This window comes from Anneissia japonica, unplaced genomic scaffold (genome assembly GCF_011630105.1).
Source record: "Anneissia japonica isolate Jap-2015-1 unplaced genomic scaffold, ASM1163010v1 scaffold860_len134633_cov106, whole genome shotgun sequence".
Lineage (NCBI taxonomy): Eukaryota > Metazoa > Echinodermata > Crinoidea > Comatulida > Comatulidae > Anneissia > Anneissia japonica.
In genome coordinates, this window is record NW_022688933.1 from 101,868 (window position 1) to 114,848 (window position 12,981).

General features: G+C 33.5%; 1 protein-coding gene across 1 annotated transcript in view; it reads left to right on the forward strand.

The window, feature by feature from the left end:
• Positions 1-5,931: 5,931 nt before the first annotated feature.
• Positions 5,932-12,981, forward strand: part of LOC117124284 (atlastin-1-like) — a gene marked incomplete at its 3' end in the record, with an annotated part of 17,476 nt that continues 10,426 nt past the window's right edge. The window contains exons 1-2 of the mRNA XM_033270466.1: positions 5,932-6,063; positions 12,444-12,533. Coding sequence (XP_033126357.1) covers positions 5,932-6,063; positions 12,444-12,533 — 222 coding nt within the window. The remainder of the gene's footprint in view (positions 6,064-12,443; positions 12,534-12,981) is intronic.

Genomic DNA, 12,981 nt, shown 5'->3' on the forward strand with positions numbered 1-12,981 from the left:
GTACTATACAAACAATACTTCGGTGTCCAAAATCAACGAATGTTGTTTATTGATAATCTTTGATAACGTTGCTGCTAGATAAGTTAGGGCGTTGAATTAACTATCACCAATTATTGACACGCAAACACGACATCGTTAAATAAACAATGTACTCTCAACGTTCATTTCAACGCAACGCAACTCAACGCAAACGCAATGCAACGACAACGGGTAAAACGCGTTGGGATTTTTGCAATAAAACTGGCCGGTACTGTAATATAGCATACCTGTCCTAGGACTTCCATTGGTACGCCACAATACAAACGCTTCTCTCACAATACTATGGAGTTAAGCAACGTGTTCATTGCACCCAGGTATGAAGCGATATGACATACGTTCATTAGATTGGGAGCTCTTTTTAGATTCAATTGAAAGACAGTTTATGATACCATTGTAAAGATTATTAATACAACTGTAATGGTTATTTTTACAACACTTTACGTCTTTACAATTAAAGCAGTCTCTAATAATTTAAAGATCATTAAGGAGCATATCAGTTCTGGCAGTGTACCCGCGTATAGCCTCATTAGAAATCTTTGACCAATTAACAGCTAATTTACGGGACTGCTCATTTCCATGCTTAATTACCATAGTATTTAACTGGACCAGACAAGTGTAATAAACAACCTGCAAAGGAAAGTGATCAGATCCAATATAGTCATAATTCACCTCAATATAATTAATTTGAGAATGAGCCCCAGAGGTTGTCAACACATGATCAAGCCAGCTTGTTGTTCCATGAGCGTCACTAATATAAGTAAAATTGCCAGAATAAATTACAAGCTAAATATTCAATATCAGATAAAATTAAGCTCAGCTCTAATGAGAAATTACACAACTCCTTCCCAAAGCGTTTATTGAAGCATTAAAGTCACCAAATATAACGACTTTATCACCATTAAATTCATCTACGATTGTTTTAAGTTTGACAAGATAATCAACAAATTCATTGCAGGTGAAAACCCTCGTCATCAACATCAGCGTACTCATCTGCCTTGTCAACAATGGATTCCTCCATATGATTGGCTTTAGTAAACCCCTTCTGTAGTTTCTGTATATTCATGCCCGCTCTACTCTCCTCGTGCTTATTATGGCTACAGCTGAGGCAAAGGTGGGTTGGTCTGCATACCTGTCAATTGCTAGTTGAATGTCAGAAACCATCTTCACTTGGTCAGCCAGTAAATTGCGTTGTGAATTAGCTTGATCAAGATTAACTTGCATCGCTTTAAATTGAACTCTCAAATTTTCCATTTCACGGGAAAGTTTTGTAGCATCGATTTGTTCAAGTAGAGCACTTTGGATTTTTGATAAGTCTGCTGCGACAAAAGTAGGCAGCCGAGATGGATCATGTAATTTATAATAGCATTAAGCATAATGTCAGGCTTCCTTGACCTTTTGTGCAGGTTATCTTCAGTGTCGTCAACATATGCAGTCAATAAATCCTTTGCTATCTTTATGTCATTTGGATCAAATTCAGATAAACATATATGGTGTACATGATCAATTGTCATTGATCTCATGTTGTTGCTTATATAGCACAAGAGCTCATTTACAACCAACTCACTAGATATACCCATATCATCCGCCAAAATAGAATGCTCATTTAACTCAGAATGAAATGAGACAGGCCTGTTAATACTCATAATTGTGCTACTACTTTCAAGAATCACACGTACAACCACAGGATTCGTCAGGTACTCGATGCTCAGCTACGATAAACCAAGCGAGGCAGCCCGGCCAACTGGGTGTCTATAAAACGAAGACCGAAGACCGAAGACCCAAAAACGAAGACCCCTATTTTTTCTATTTTATTTTGATGATAATGAACCTGGCTGTCACAAAATCAAAATTACGAAATTTTTTGGGCGTCTGTTTGTGAAATATTCAAGGGTCTTTGTTTTATAGACACCCTATATGGGTGTCTACAAAACGAAGACCCTATATGGGTGTCTACAAAACGAAGACCGACGACCTGAAAAACGAAGACCTTCAATTATTTCGCAGTTATCTTATTGTAAGTATTTCAAAATCATCATAAAACAGTTGCCAAGTACAGGGACTCATTTGTAATTAACGCAATACGTATCTTCAACCAAAATGCCAAACGAAAATGAGTGATTTTAATTAGCTTGCAATGCGAATTTTACATTTTAAAATGTTTTAAATGAATCTGATTATTAATTATTTTAAATTGTTAGAAAACTTTCCAAATTTTAGTCACTGTTCTCCTTCTGGTGTGTTTTAATGTTTTTATAATGTTTTTTTGATGTTTCATGTTTGGCGCTGCTGCCCTCCAACGAAAGTAAGGCTTGCCTAGCGGTACGCGTATTTTGGGGGCCTACTAAAGGCCTTGAATATTTCATTCACAAACTTGTTTCATGTTAAAATAAACAGTAGGAATGTTATTATGTGCAGCATCGGTCATTTGGTAGTGGAACCAACATAGGATGGATGAGATAATTAAGGGTCTTTGTTTTATAGACACCCTATATGGGTGTCTACAAAACGAAGACCGAAAAACGAAGACCCATATTTTTTTTTCTCTCAATCGTGATGAAAATAATATTTTTAAATCACTTTATGCTATGTATATATAGTATTCGTCATTTCAGCACATTATTGCCTGAATAGTCAAGTTAATGATTTACTTTTTATTCCAGTTCCATTTCCAAAGCGGTCTGCCACGGCTGGCGGCAGACCGCGTCTTGGCGCTGCTACTAGGCTTGGCCTAGCGGTACTCAATGTTTTTTAACGTGGGATAGTTTGGTAAAATTATATGAATTATTCATAATAGGCCTAAGCCTTAACTATTTTGTGCATGCGCTATTTTCAAGTCTGTCAGCTTAAATAATCAGCGGCTCTGTGCAACGTGAGCGACTGTGTCCGATTTTGATAGAACGACGCACAATTCACGTGGTCTCAGGATTCAGCCTTAGTAGGCCTATGAACCTCGAAGCCTATTTGAATCAGTGCAAAAATTAAACAGGTGATTGATCTTATATATTTTCTCCATGATTTGATACATTAAAGTGATACATTTAGTCCTACTGTCAGTCTGCAAATACAATAGGCCTACTAAATAGTTGTTCAATTTATTAAAATTCCAAGCTAAGAAACTTCGATCGAGCTGCGAAACTGACAAATATGCCCATACAGCTTATAAGTTGGCCGAACGTTTTATCTTGATCTGTACCTTAGCTGCACTGATGATGCCTGTAAAGCCGAATATATAGTAATACATTATAAATTCAATTCAATTTTATTGGCCAAACTTATAAAAATGGCTTGAAATTTGCCTTGCTTGTCACAGATTACATTATCAATATTTAAAAGGGTACAAGATACACATTCAACAGGTCAGACGAAAAGTACAGAATAAAATTGGAATACCAAGAGCATTGCCATTAAAAAGTACAGTACACTGTAATACCGTACTAAAATAAGTTAAAATGTTACCATGACTAAAAAACGCATTCATTCATTCATTCTATTTATCCTTAACTCTATAATATGCAGAAGCATTCACCCGACAAAGAAAGATGAATATTGTATATACATATAGCATGAAAGTAATTTGAAAAAAATGTGGGTCTCGGGTCTTTGGTCTTCCTTTTGTAGACACCCATATAGGTCTTTGTAGCCCCTCCATACCGCCCCCCCCCCCACTAAAATACGCGTACCGCTAGGCCAGGCCTTACTTTTGTTTGAGGGCAACAGCACCAAGACGCGCTCTGCCGCCAGCAGTGGACGTACAACGTTGGCTGCCGCTTTGGAACTCATTAAATTGACTCAAATTCATGAAATAATGAAATACGTACTTGGCAACTGTTTTATGATGATTCTGAAATACTTGCAATAAGATAATTGCGAAATAATTGAAGGTCTTCGTTTTTCAGGTCTTTGTAGACACCCATATAGGGTGTCTACAAAACGAAGACCCTTGAATATTTCACAGACAGACGCCCAAAAAATTTTGTAATTTTGATTTTGTGACAGCCAGGTTCATTATCATCAAAAACTAGGAGCCGTAAAGATGACGACCTTCCCTGCATAACGCCCTAACTTCCCTCCCTCCCTTCTCTGGTACACTATGTTACAAATAATGTGTTCTATGGGTGGGGATATGAGACATAGACATTGTACTGTATGTATATGGATAGGAATTAAGTCTAAAGACCTATCGGGAAGTTTAAGAAGGCTTAGAATATAAAGTAAAGGGAAAGAATTAGACAGTGGAGTAGAGCAAGATACAATCCTGATAGCCTTTTTTGTATGATTAAGAGTTTAAAAAAAATATGAGATGGGTAGGAATTGGACCAAACAATGTTGCAGTAGCTCAAATAAAGAAGGATAAGTGAGAAATAGAGTATTACGAAAGACATCAGGAAGAAAAATGAAGTTACATTCATGTTGAGTATTTTTAAATTAAATTACCATGTTGCTTTTTATGTCATTTTTATGTTTTTAAAAAGTATAATTAAAGTGCTTAGCTTTTGCGACTATAATTAAAGCATTTAATTTATTAAGAAATTGTTTGTAGTTTGTTTCATTTTAAGTAGACGGACAGTGTAATCATTGGGCATACTGTAATATTTGCTTATGTTTAATAGATGTAAGGAGACCATCTGACATTCATGTTCCTTCCTTTTTCTGATTTTGGTAAGGAAAGTGTTTTATCAAAAATTATTTTAAAAGTATTTACAAATTTATTATTGACGAATCGATATACTAGATTTATTAACTTTACTTATATTTAAATAGCCTGGGTTCCAGGCCCTAATTTTAGGTTACTCACTCTTTATTGCACTTAGTGCGCGCCATACCTAATTTAATTGGCCCATACTCGATTTCTTTTTTTTTTTTCGAATTAGGGCCTGGGCAAACGATTCATGCGTACGATTTCCCACATCAAATTTGATGTGGGATATCGTATGCATGACTAATTTCGTAAATCACGTGATTGACTAACTTCTTGCATATAAATCAATCTTGGTAAATTTTCAAAATTGAAGATGCGGATGTCTCGACTAGAACAAGCTAACCAGCTCCCTTTTAGCTACCTATACTTGAATTAAAACAGTTAGTATATAGTTCTGGCCTGCTGAGAACGACATGGACTGATAACCGTAGGCTATACTTAGGAACCTTGCTCACCACTAGCATGCTACACAGATTTAGGCCTTTAGGGTAGAATATTGTTAAAAAGGTAGGCCTCTGTTAGTAAGAACTTAAAAATACGCCAAGCCTCTACTAGTGTAGGCTAGGCCTACTACTCCTGACTCCAGACGAGGCCTGAGCCATCCTTCTGGAAAGTTAAAGTTTTGTTGTATTTGTATGGTATGCCATCTAGACGTTTAAGCTTAATTGTTTTTGCCATTGCCAAAATTAGTCTTACTAGGGTCTATTCTAAATATTTTAGGCCCGTTTTATTAGGGAGGACTATTTAAATTTAATCATGCCTAACTAGTCGACGCGAGTGACTCAGATTCGTGGCTCCAAAAATATGAACATTTTATTGGTTGAAATTGTTTATTTCGGTCCGCCCATTTATCCAAATACGGAATATAAGATTACGTCATTCTGTTTGTATCCTGGTGCCTGATTTCAGTGTTTTACAAGTCGCTTATTCCGTCTCTAAATTAACTTTCTCGTTGGTGGCGCTGTCCAGAATGAGAAAAATAATAAAAAATAAGAGACTTGTGGCAAGTCTAATATTTAAAGAGCAAGCTTCGGTATTTAGGCCTTTTTAAATGCAATGATAATTATTATTCAGGTAGTAATACTTAATGAATTTTTTTGTGGGGATTCAATTTACTGACGTATTGTCAGTTTCCTAATAATGATTGTTCTATTGATGATGTTATGATTAATTGTGTTAGTTTTGCTGATGGCATGGTTCTAATCGCTCCCTCTGTTGCTGGACTTCAGAATCTGAAAAATGTTTGTGAGGTATTTGCAATTGATGAAGATAAATTGTATAAAAAGAGTGTATGCATTTATGTCCACGAACACAAATATTTGAAGGTTTGCGAAGTATTAGATTAGATGGATCTAATTTAAATTCTGTTGAGTCAATAACGTATCTAGGTCATGTGACTTGTAATTTACTGGATGATGGTTTTGATAATAACAAACAGTATAGGACCCTCGGTATCAGAGGTAACACTTTATGTAGGACATTTCCAGGTGTTCTACATAGGTTAAATATCAATTATTTAGGACTTATTGCGTCAATGTTTACGCCATGACTAAATGGAGTAAATTTAGTGAGGCTACTTTGAATTCATTTAGAGTATGTGTAAATAATGTGTTACGTAAATGATTGAAGTTACTAAGGAACAACAGCACAAGTATGATGCTTGTGACTAATGTCCCCTCTTTTTATGAATATTGGAGAAACACCATACGCAGGTTTGTGAGTAGACTTTGTGCTAGCTCTAACGGTTGATTCAAAACAATTGTTGACTCTGCTCTTCACATCATTGATGGTGTAAGCTAATTTGTAGTTTGTAAATATTGCTTGTATTGAAGAATGTGCAGTATAGGTTTATCACTTGTCTTTATATTTTTTTGTTATATGGATATTTATATCTGAAATAAAGAAATGAATGAATGAATAAATACTTGGTATACTAGTTCTATTATTACATTTTTGTCTAAGCTTACCGGCGTTTTATTGGCATGCCTATGGTTTAGGCCTAATTTAGACACTCTGGCCTGCGATTTTTTTTTCGTGAAGAGCCAAGCATAGGGAGACATATAAAGCGCTCTGATTGGCTAATGATAAGATGAAATAATCACACTTTTGTTTCACTGACAGTCGCAGGGCATCTCGCACACTCGTCAGAGCAATGCGATACATGCCAACCAAACAATCCTCGTAAATGAAACGTGCCGACTAAGCCTGATCTTTATATGTATAACAGATTACAGTATTGGGAAACATTTAGTAGGCTACCATAGTCACAGCTGATCATACAACTCTAATACCCACTGCTACCAATAGGCCTAGAAAATACTGTAGTAGGGCCTACTATGAGTACAAACGAGGTCGTTTGCATAGTAGGGCCTAATAGTAGGCCTAGATTTAGTAGGCCCTAGGGATCAGATTTTAGGCGAGAAATGTTATACTGTACCTTGTTTAGCGATTTCGAATAGTTAACGCACCCTCCCCAACGAAAAATAGTAATTTTAGAAAAACATAAAAGTGTAACATATTTTTATTATGACTTTCACTCCCCTGAAATATCCACAAATTAGATACTTTTAAAACATTATCAATCACATTACAACACTGTTTCAATTCATATCAATGAAAATTTTATTTTCATTTGTCCTTCACCTAAATGCTTTTGGAAAAATGATTTTGCTAAATAATTGTTCCCTCCCTCTGACAGCTACTACAAAAATAAGTTCACTAAACAAGGCACAGTATTATTCGAAAAGTCTTTCCTTTACCTAACTGTCTATGTCTGTTAATGGTAGCCAATCAGTATACAAATGGTGTACAGTGATAGTAAAGCGGTCAAAAGTTAGTATTGACGACATCAACAGTAATAATAATAATTATTATTAATAAAAGTTAGTGTATTGCACCACTTCAATTTATCTTTTCTTCCTCTGAATGTGTGCAGTATGAATACTATTTATTGATGGTGTCTATTTTATTAACCATATCACGTATATTGTTGGTATTTGTATCTGTATTTTAATGTATAAATCTAAGCTGTAAAGTCAACTTTCTTCACTACTGTACAATATATTGCTCTCTCGTTCTTGTGCATTTACACTCGCACAAAATTGCGCATCTAAAAAACTGAAACAAGTAAATTATAAAACACTGTAGTCAATAATATTATATCTGTTATGTTATTTTTCTTTATTGTTCTTTTTTTTTCTCGAATTATAAATAATAAAACCAGCTTATAAATGATATAATAAAGTGTGAAATTAACAGATATAATTCACAGCTAATAAATTAAGGCAACCCTTAATTGTGTTTGTAAATATTAGCTAACAAATACAGTAATAAATATAATAGTACAGAACAGTGAGAAAAGCAGATGTGTGACCATTAGTACAATCACAAACTTTATCTAGTTTTTAAATAAATAATGCAATATCTATTTTCCGAAGTGGTACTGTTTAAACTATTACTATTATTGGGAAAGAGTGTAATTTACATTTTTTGACTTAGAAGAATAAGTTTTTTTCAAGGTTTTGGTTTTCTGTAAACACCAGTTTACGGCAGAATAGACAAGATAAGCCCTATGGTCTATGTTGGGTTTCAAAAGAGCCCATTAAGTTTTTAGGAATCTACCTCGGTCATGACCAAGAATTATGCGAACAAAAAAATTGGACAGACAAAATGCTTAGCCTAGAAAGACTTCTAGACACATGGAATAAGAGAAACCTTTCTTTTCTGGGTAAAGTTTTAATAATATAGACACTTGGTTTGTCAAAACTGATATATAATGCTAGTATTATTAAAACGCCTGAAGAAATAATTAAAAAAACTAATAAATTAATTTTTAATTTTCTATGGAGTGGTAAAACAGAGAAAATAAAGAGAACAACATTATTTACAGATTATAAATATGGTGGTTTAAAAATGGTAGACTTCCAGTCTTAAATAAAGTCTCTACAAATAAGTTGGATTAAAAGATTGCTTAACAAAGACATGGGCAAATGGAAAGAAATACCATTGTTTTATTTGTCCATAATTGGTCTTGTTGAATGTTACCTAAGTATGTCAAATTTAATTGATCCAAAAAGTACAATCTTAAATAAATTGCCTTCTTTTTATAAAGAAATGTTAGAGTCCTTAATAACTGTCTTTAACAAGACAAAACAACTTCCCAAATCAATTAATGACATTATAGAACAAAACCTATGGGGAAATGATCTAGTTGTCTCAAAAAACAAACCTTTGTACTTTAAACATTGGATTGACTCTGCCTTTGTGAAAATCAAAGATATCTTAAAGAAAAATAATTTTTTGTCTACAAACACGTTAGTAAGAAACAAAACTGGTTAGCCGAATTTTCCATGGTAAAGAATGCGATCCCATGTAATTGGAAAAGGATAATAAAAAATCAAAATCCGGACACTGCTCCTGCTACCAATATAGATAATAACACCTTTATTATAATAAGCAAATTAAAAACCAAAGACATATATAAAAGTATAATTAAAAACAAATGCACATTTCCATCTACAGCGCAAATAAATTGGGAAAGAATATTAAATAAAAAACTTGCATGGGAAAACATTTGGATAAAAAGGGTCATCAAAACAAAAGAAATGAAGCTCGCACACTTTAATTTTAGATTACTACATGGAATTCTACCGACAAATAAAAGACTTTACAAGTGGAACGTCATAAATACTGATAAATGCGTTTTATGTAATAAAGTTCAAGATGAAAAACATTTACTCTATGAATGTGTAAATGCCCAAATTGTATGGGACTCAATTAATAGCTTAATCACACCAGTAAATATAACATTTGATAATGTGATAACTGGAACAATTATACAGTATATACTGTAGGCTCATTCTGTTTGTATAAAGCAAAAATTCTGAAATCTCTGAAAAAGTGGAACTTTAGTTCAATCAATACTCTGTTAATGAATGAATTACATTTGAGATACCTGATATGACATAATTTAAAAAATTACCATTACACAACGAAGATATTTTATTTATGTGTGAATGTATTTCTTTTCATAAAAATAAAAGGAATACATTCATAAAAATATTAAAGATATAGGCCTAGTAAATCGACATGTGGTAAATGTATGATGAAATGTTTAACTGTTAAAACAAAATACAAGAAAACTGATTCTAGTATCACAATTACGGTTACCTCCTTAATTTCAGCTATGTAATTATTAGTTGAATGAACGAAAATTGGAATAAAAATTGATATATGGCGTTTATGTATGTATGTGTATGTATGTATATATAGATACATATGTGTTTGTTTGCGTATGTATGTGTATATAAATTGATGTTAGTATGTATATGTTTGTGTGTGTATCTCTATGTATATGTGTATGTGTATATGTGTTTTTGTGTGTATGTATGTATGTATATATATGTAAATGTGTATATATATTAATGTATTTGTGTTTGTGTATGTGTGTATATATAAAAATATATGTGTGTATGTATATGTGTGTGTCTGTGTAGGTGTGTGTATGTATGTAGTATGTATATATATATGTATATATGTGTATGTATATGTATATATATATATATACACACACTATGGTTTTTTTTTATCAATATTTACTATTGATGTTTTCTGTGGTTAAAACTGATTATAAAAAATAATAATAATTTGATAGTACTGTTGTCATTGAATTATATAAATATTTAAAAAAAAAAAAGAAAACGAAGAGAATGAAAAGAACTTGAAAAAAAAAGAAATATTGTATTGTTCCTTTTTAATGAAGATTGTTGAAATAAATGTGGTGGTTACGCCACGAAAGAGAAAAAAAGGTTACGGCAGATCTTTTTTCTTTTTGCTTTCAAGAAGTACTCAGTGGAAATTTTTTCAGTACAATTTTTGCACAACCTTCCATTATCCAACTCTAAATGAACGAGGAGCGAACTTAGGTAGTCAATATCTAGGCTAGGCTAATTGATTTCTAAATCAATAACCCACCTTAAAGGACTATATGTCGTTTTCTTCTTTGCAACAGGGGTCAGTCTTTGCAAAAGTCAGTTAGGCCTATTCTACGACGTTTCTACGATTCTTTATCACTAAAAATTAACAAACACTCGTTTTGACGCACCGTTCTGTAGTGTGTAGTGTGTGTCTGCTGTTGAAAACAAACTTCCTAGCCTAATTTTGTGACTGGCTATGATGACTGAGATGGGACCATGTTGATTTATTAATATTTTGTTTGGGATGGAAAAAAGGAGGGTCAATATCCCCAAAATGCTCCATCAGCACATAGTTTAGTGTGTGCGCTATGAACAGTATGGCTATGGAACGGTTGGTATATTTCTTACAAACATTCAGCCAAAGGCCAGTGAAAGTTGAGACGGCAACCGGGTTTTTATCGATGTTTGCCATCCTTATGTGTGTGCTATCGTAAAGTCATGCTTTGATGGAGTTGCGTTCAATTTAAATCTCCGAACTTCTGAAGCTGGGATATTCTATAAATGTAGGCTTGTTACTATCGCAGGCTACAATTTTTAAAAACGGATGACCAAATAATGAAGTAGGTGCTAAATTTTGATTTAATGGTAGGTAAGTTTAAAACAGACATTCCGTCCGAGTGGGACTCATTCAAAATTTCGAGGGGGTTCGCTAGAAAACGGGGTTCGCCCGAACAATAACCCCCCTCCCCCGGCTACGGGCCTGCTCCTTACAATTTTACCTTGATCGTTGTGGGTTACGTATACAGTAATAATAGAGAAAACTTACTCTGAGAAAACCATAGTCTGCAATGGGTGAAGCAAACCTAGGCCTACAGGTATATACTTTCTTGGGATCACTCGCACCACCGTATCCGTATTCGAGTGCGAGTTGGTTGATTCTTGTGCGATGATGTCATCTTATCATTAGCCAATCAGAGCGCTTTAAAAAAAAATCGCCTCCTGCCTTAGGAGTTTTAACAGCCATTTAAGGCCTATTACGTTTTATATACAGTAGTCCAATTTGAAAATTTTTCGACCGACCGCCCGACAATCCCGATTCTGTTTGTCACAACAATATTTTTGCCTAAATGGATATATTTTCGTTATTAAATCAAATTTTATATTCAAATGCCTGCAAATATACAGTAAATTACAAATAAACTTCTTAAGATTAACAACTGATATAGGTTTTATGTTTCAAAAATAATAATATAATTGTATTACTTTATTTTTAGCAGTATCAAGTTAGGGATGTGGCTATTAAAGGTTCTTTAAAATATACCTTACATCATCTTCACGACCTCATATATGTTTTTTCTGATGTACATTTATAATTTTTGGCTGTATCAAAAGTTTGTCTATGTCAGCCGCTTCTAGAGCACTGAGTAGTTTACATTACCAGACTTACAGACAAATTCACAACTCTCCTGATTTAACCGCTCAACACAACCATATGACCATCAATGTCATTCAGTAATGTGGCTTTTTACGAAAATTTGAATCAGATAACTGTTAATATTTATGAGGTTAATCTACTTTTCTACAAAAGAAATTCTCATTCCTCGTCCACAATTATTGGGTGGTAAGTAAAAGGTACGGTATTACTTGTTTTGTTTCTGTGACTTCCTGAATTAATTCCCTATTTATTTCGAATGTGATTCTTCTCACTATGTATATTTTGCACTATATTATGTAGAATAATGAGCAATTAATATGTTCAGTTTATTTATCTAATTATAACTTCCTTCCAGACGCTGTTGTTTCTTATTCGGGATTGGCGGGGTATTAAAGAGTTCAAGTTTGGTGAAGATCAAGGGAAACAATACCTAGACAAGTTCATGGTTAGTCAAACTTAATAATTGTTTGGTTTCCATCCGTCTGTGTATTGAAATCTTCGAGTATACACGTACACGTAACGTATATACGGATTAAAATTAGACTGAACCGCCATTACCGTGTATGGTTTCCTATCTAAAACCTATGTAACAAATAACAACCTAAGTTTAAGTGTATTATAAGTATCAAAGAACATTTAAGTAATTTTACGTGAAGAATAACATTGTTCAGGAATGTGTCAGATTTTAATTTCCGATATTATTATATTGAGAAAGTAAAACCATCCTGTATAATATTTTTTTTTTTTTAGTTATTCCATTCCAATTTTTTGTTTTATGCTATTTCCCCCCCCAAAAAAATCTCAAGTTTTTATTAGTATTTCTTTTTTTTTTATATTCTACTTCTATATATTTTAAAATTTTATTTTATTTATTTTTCATTTATAGGCTTATT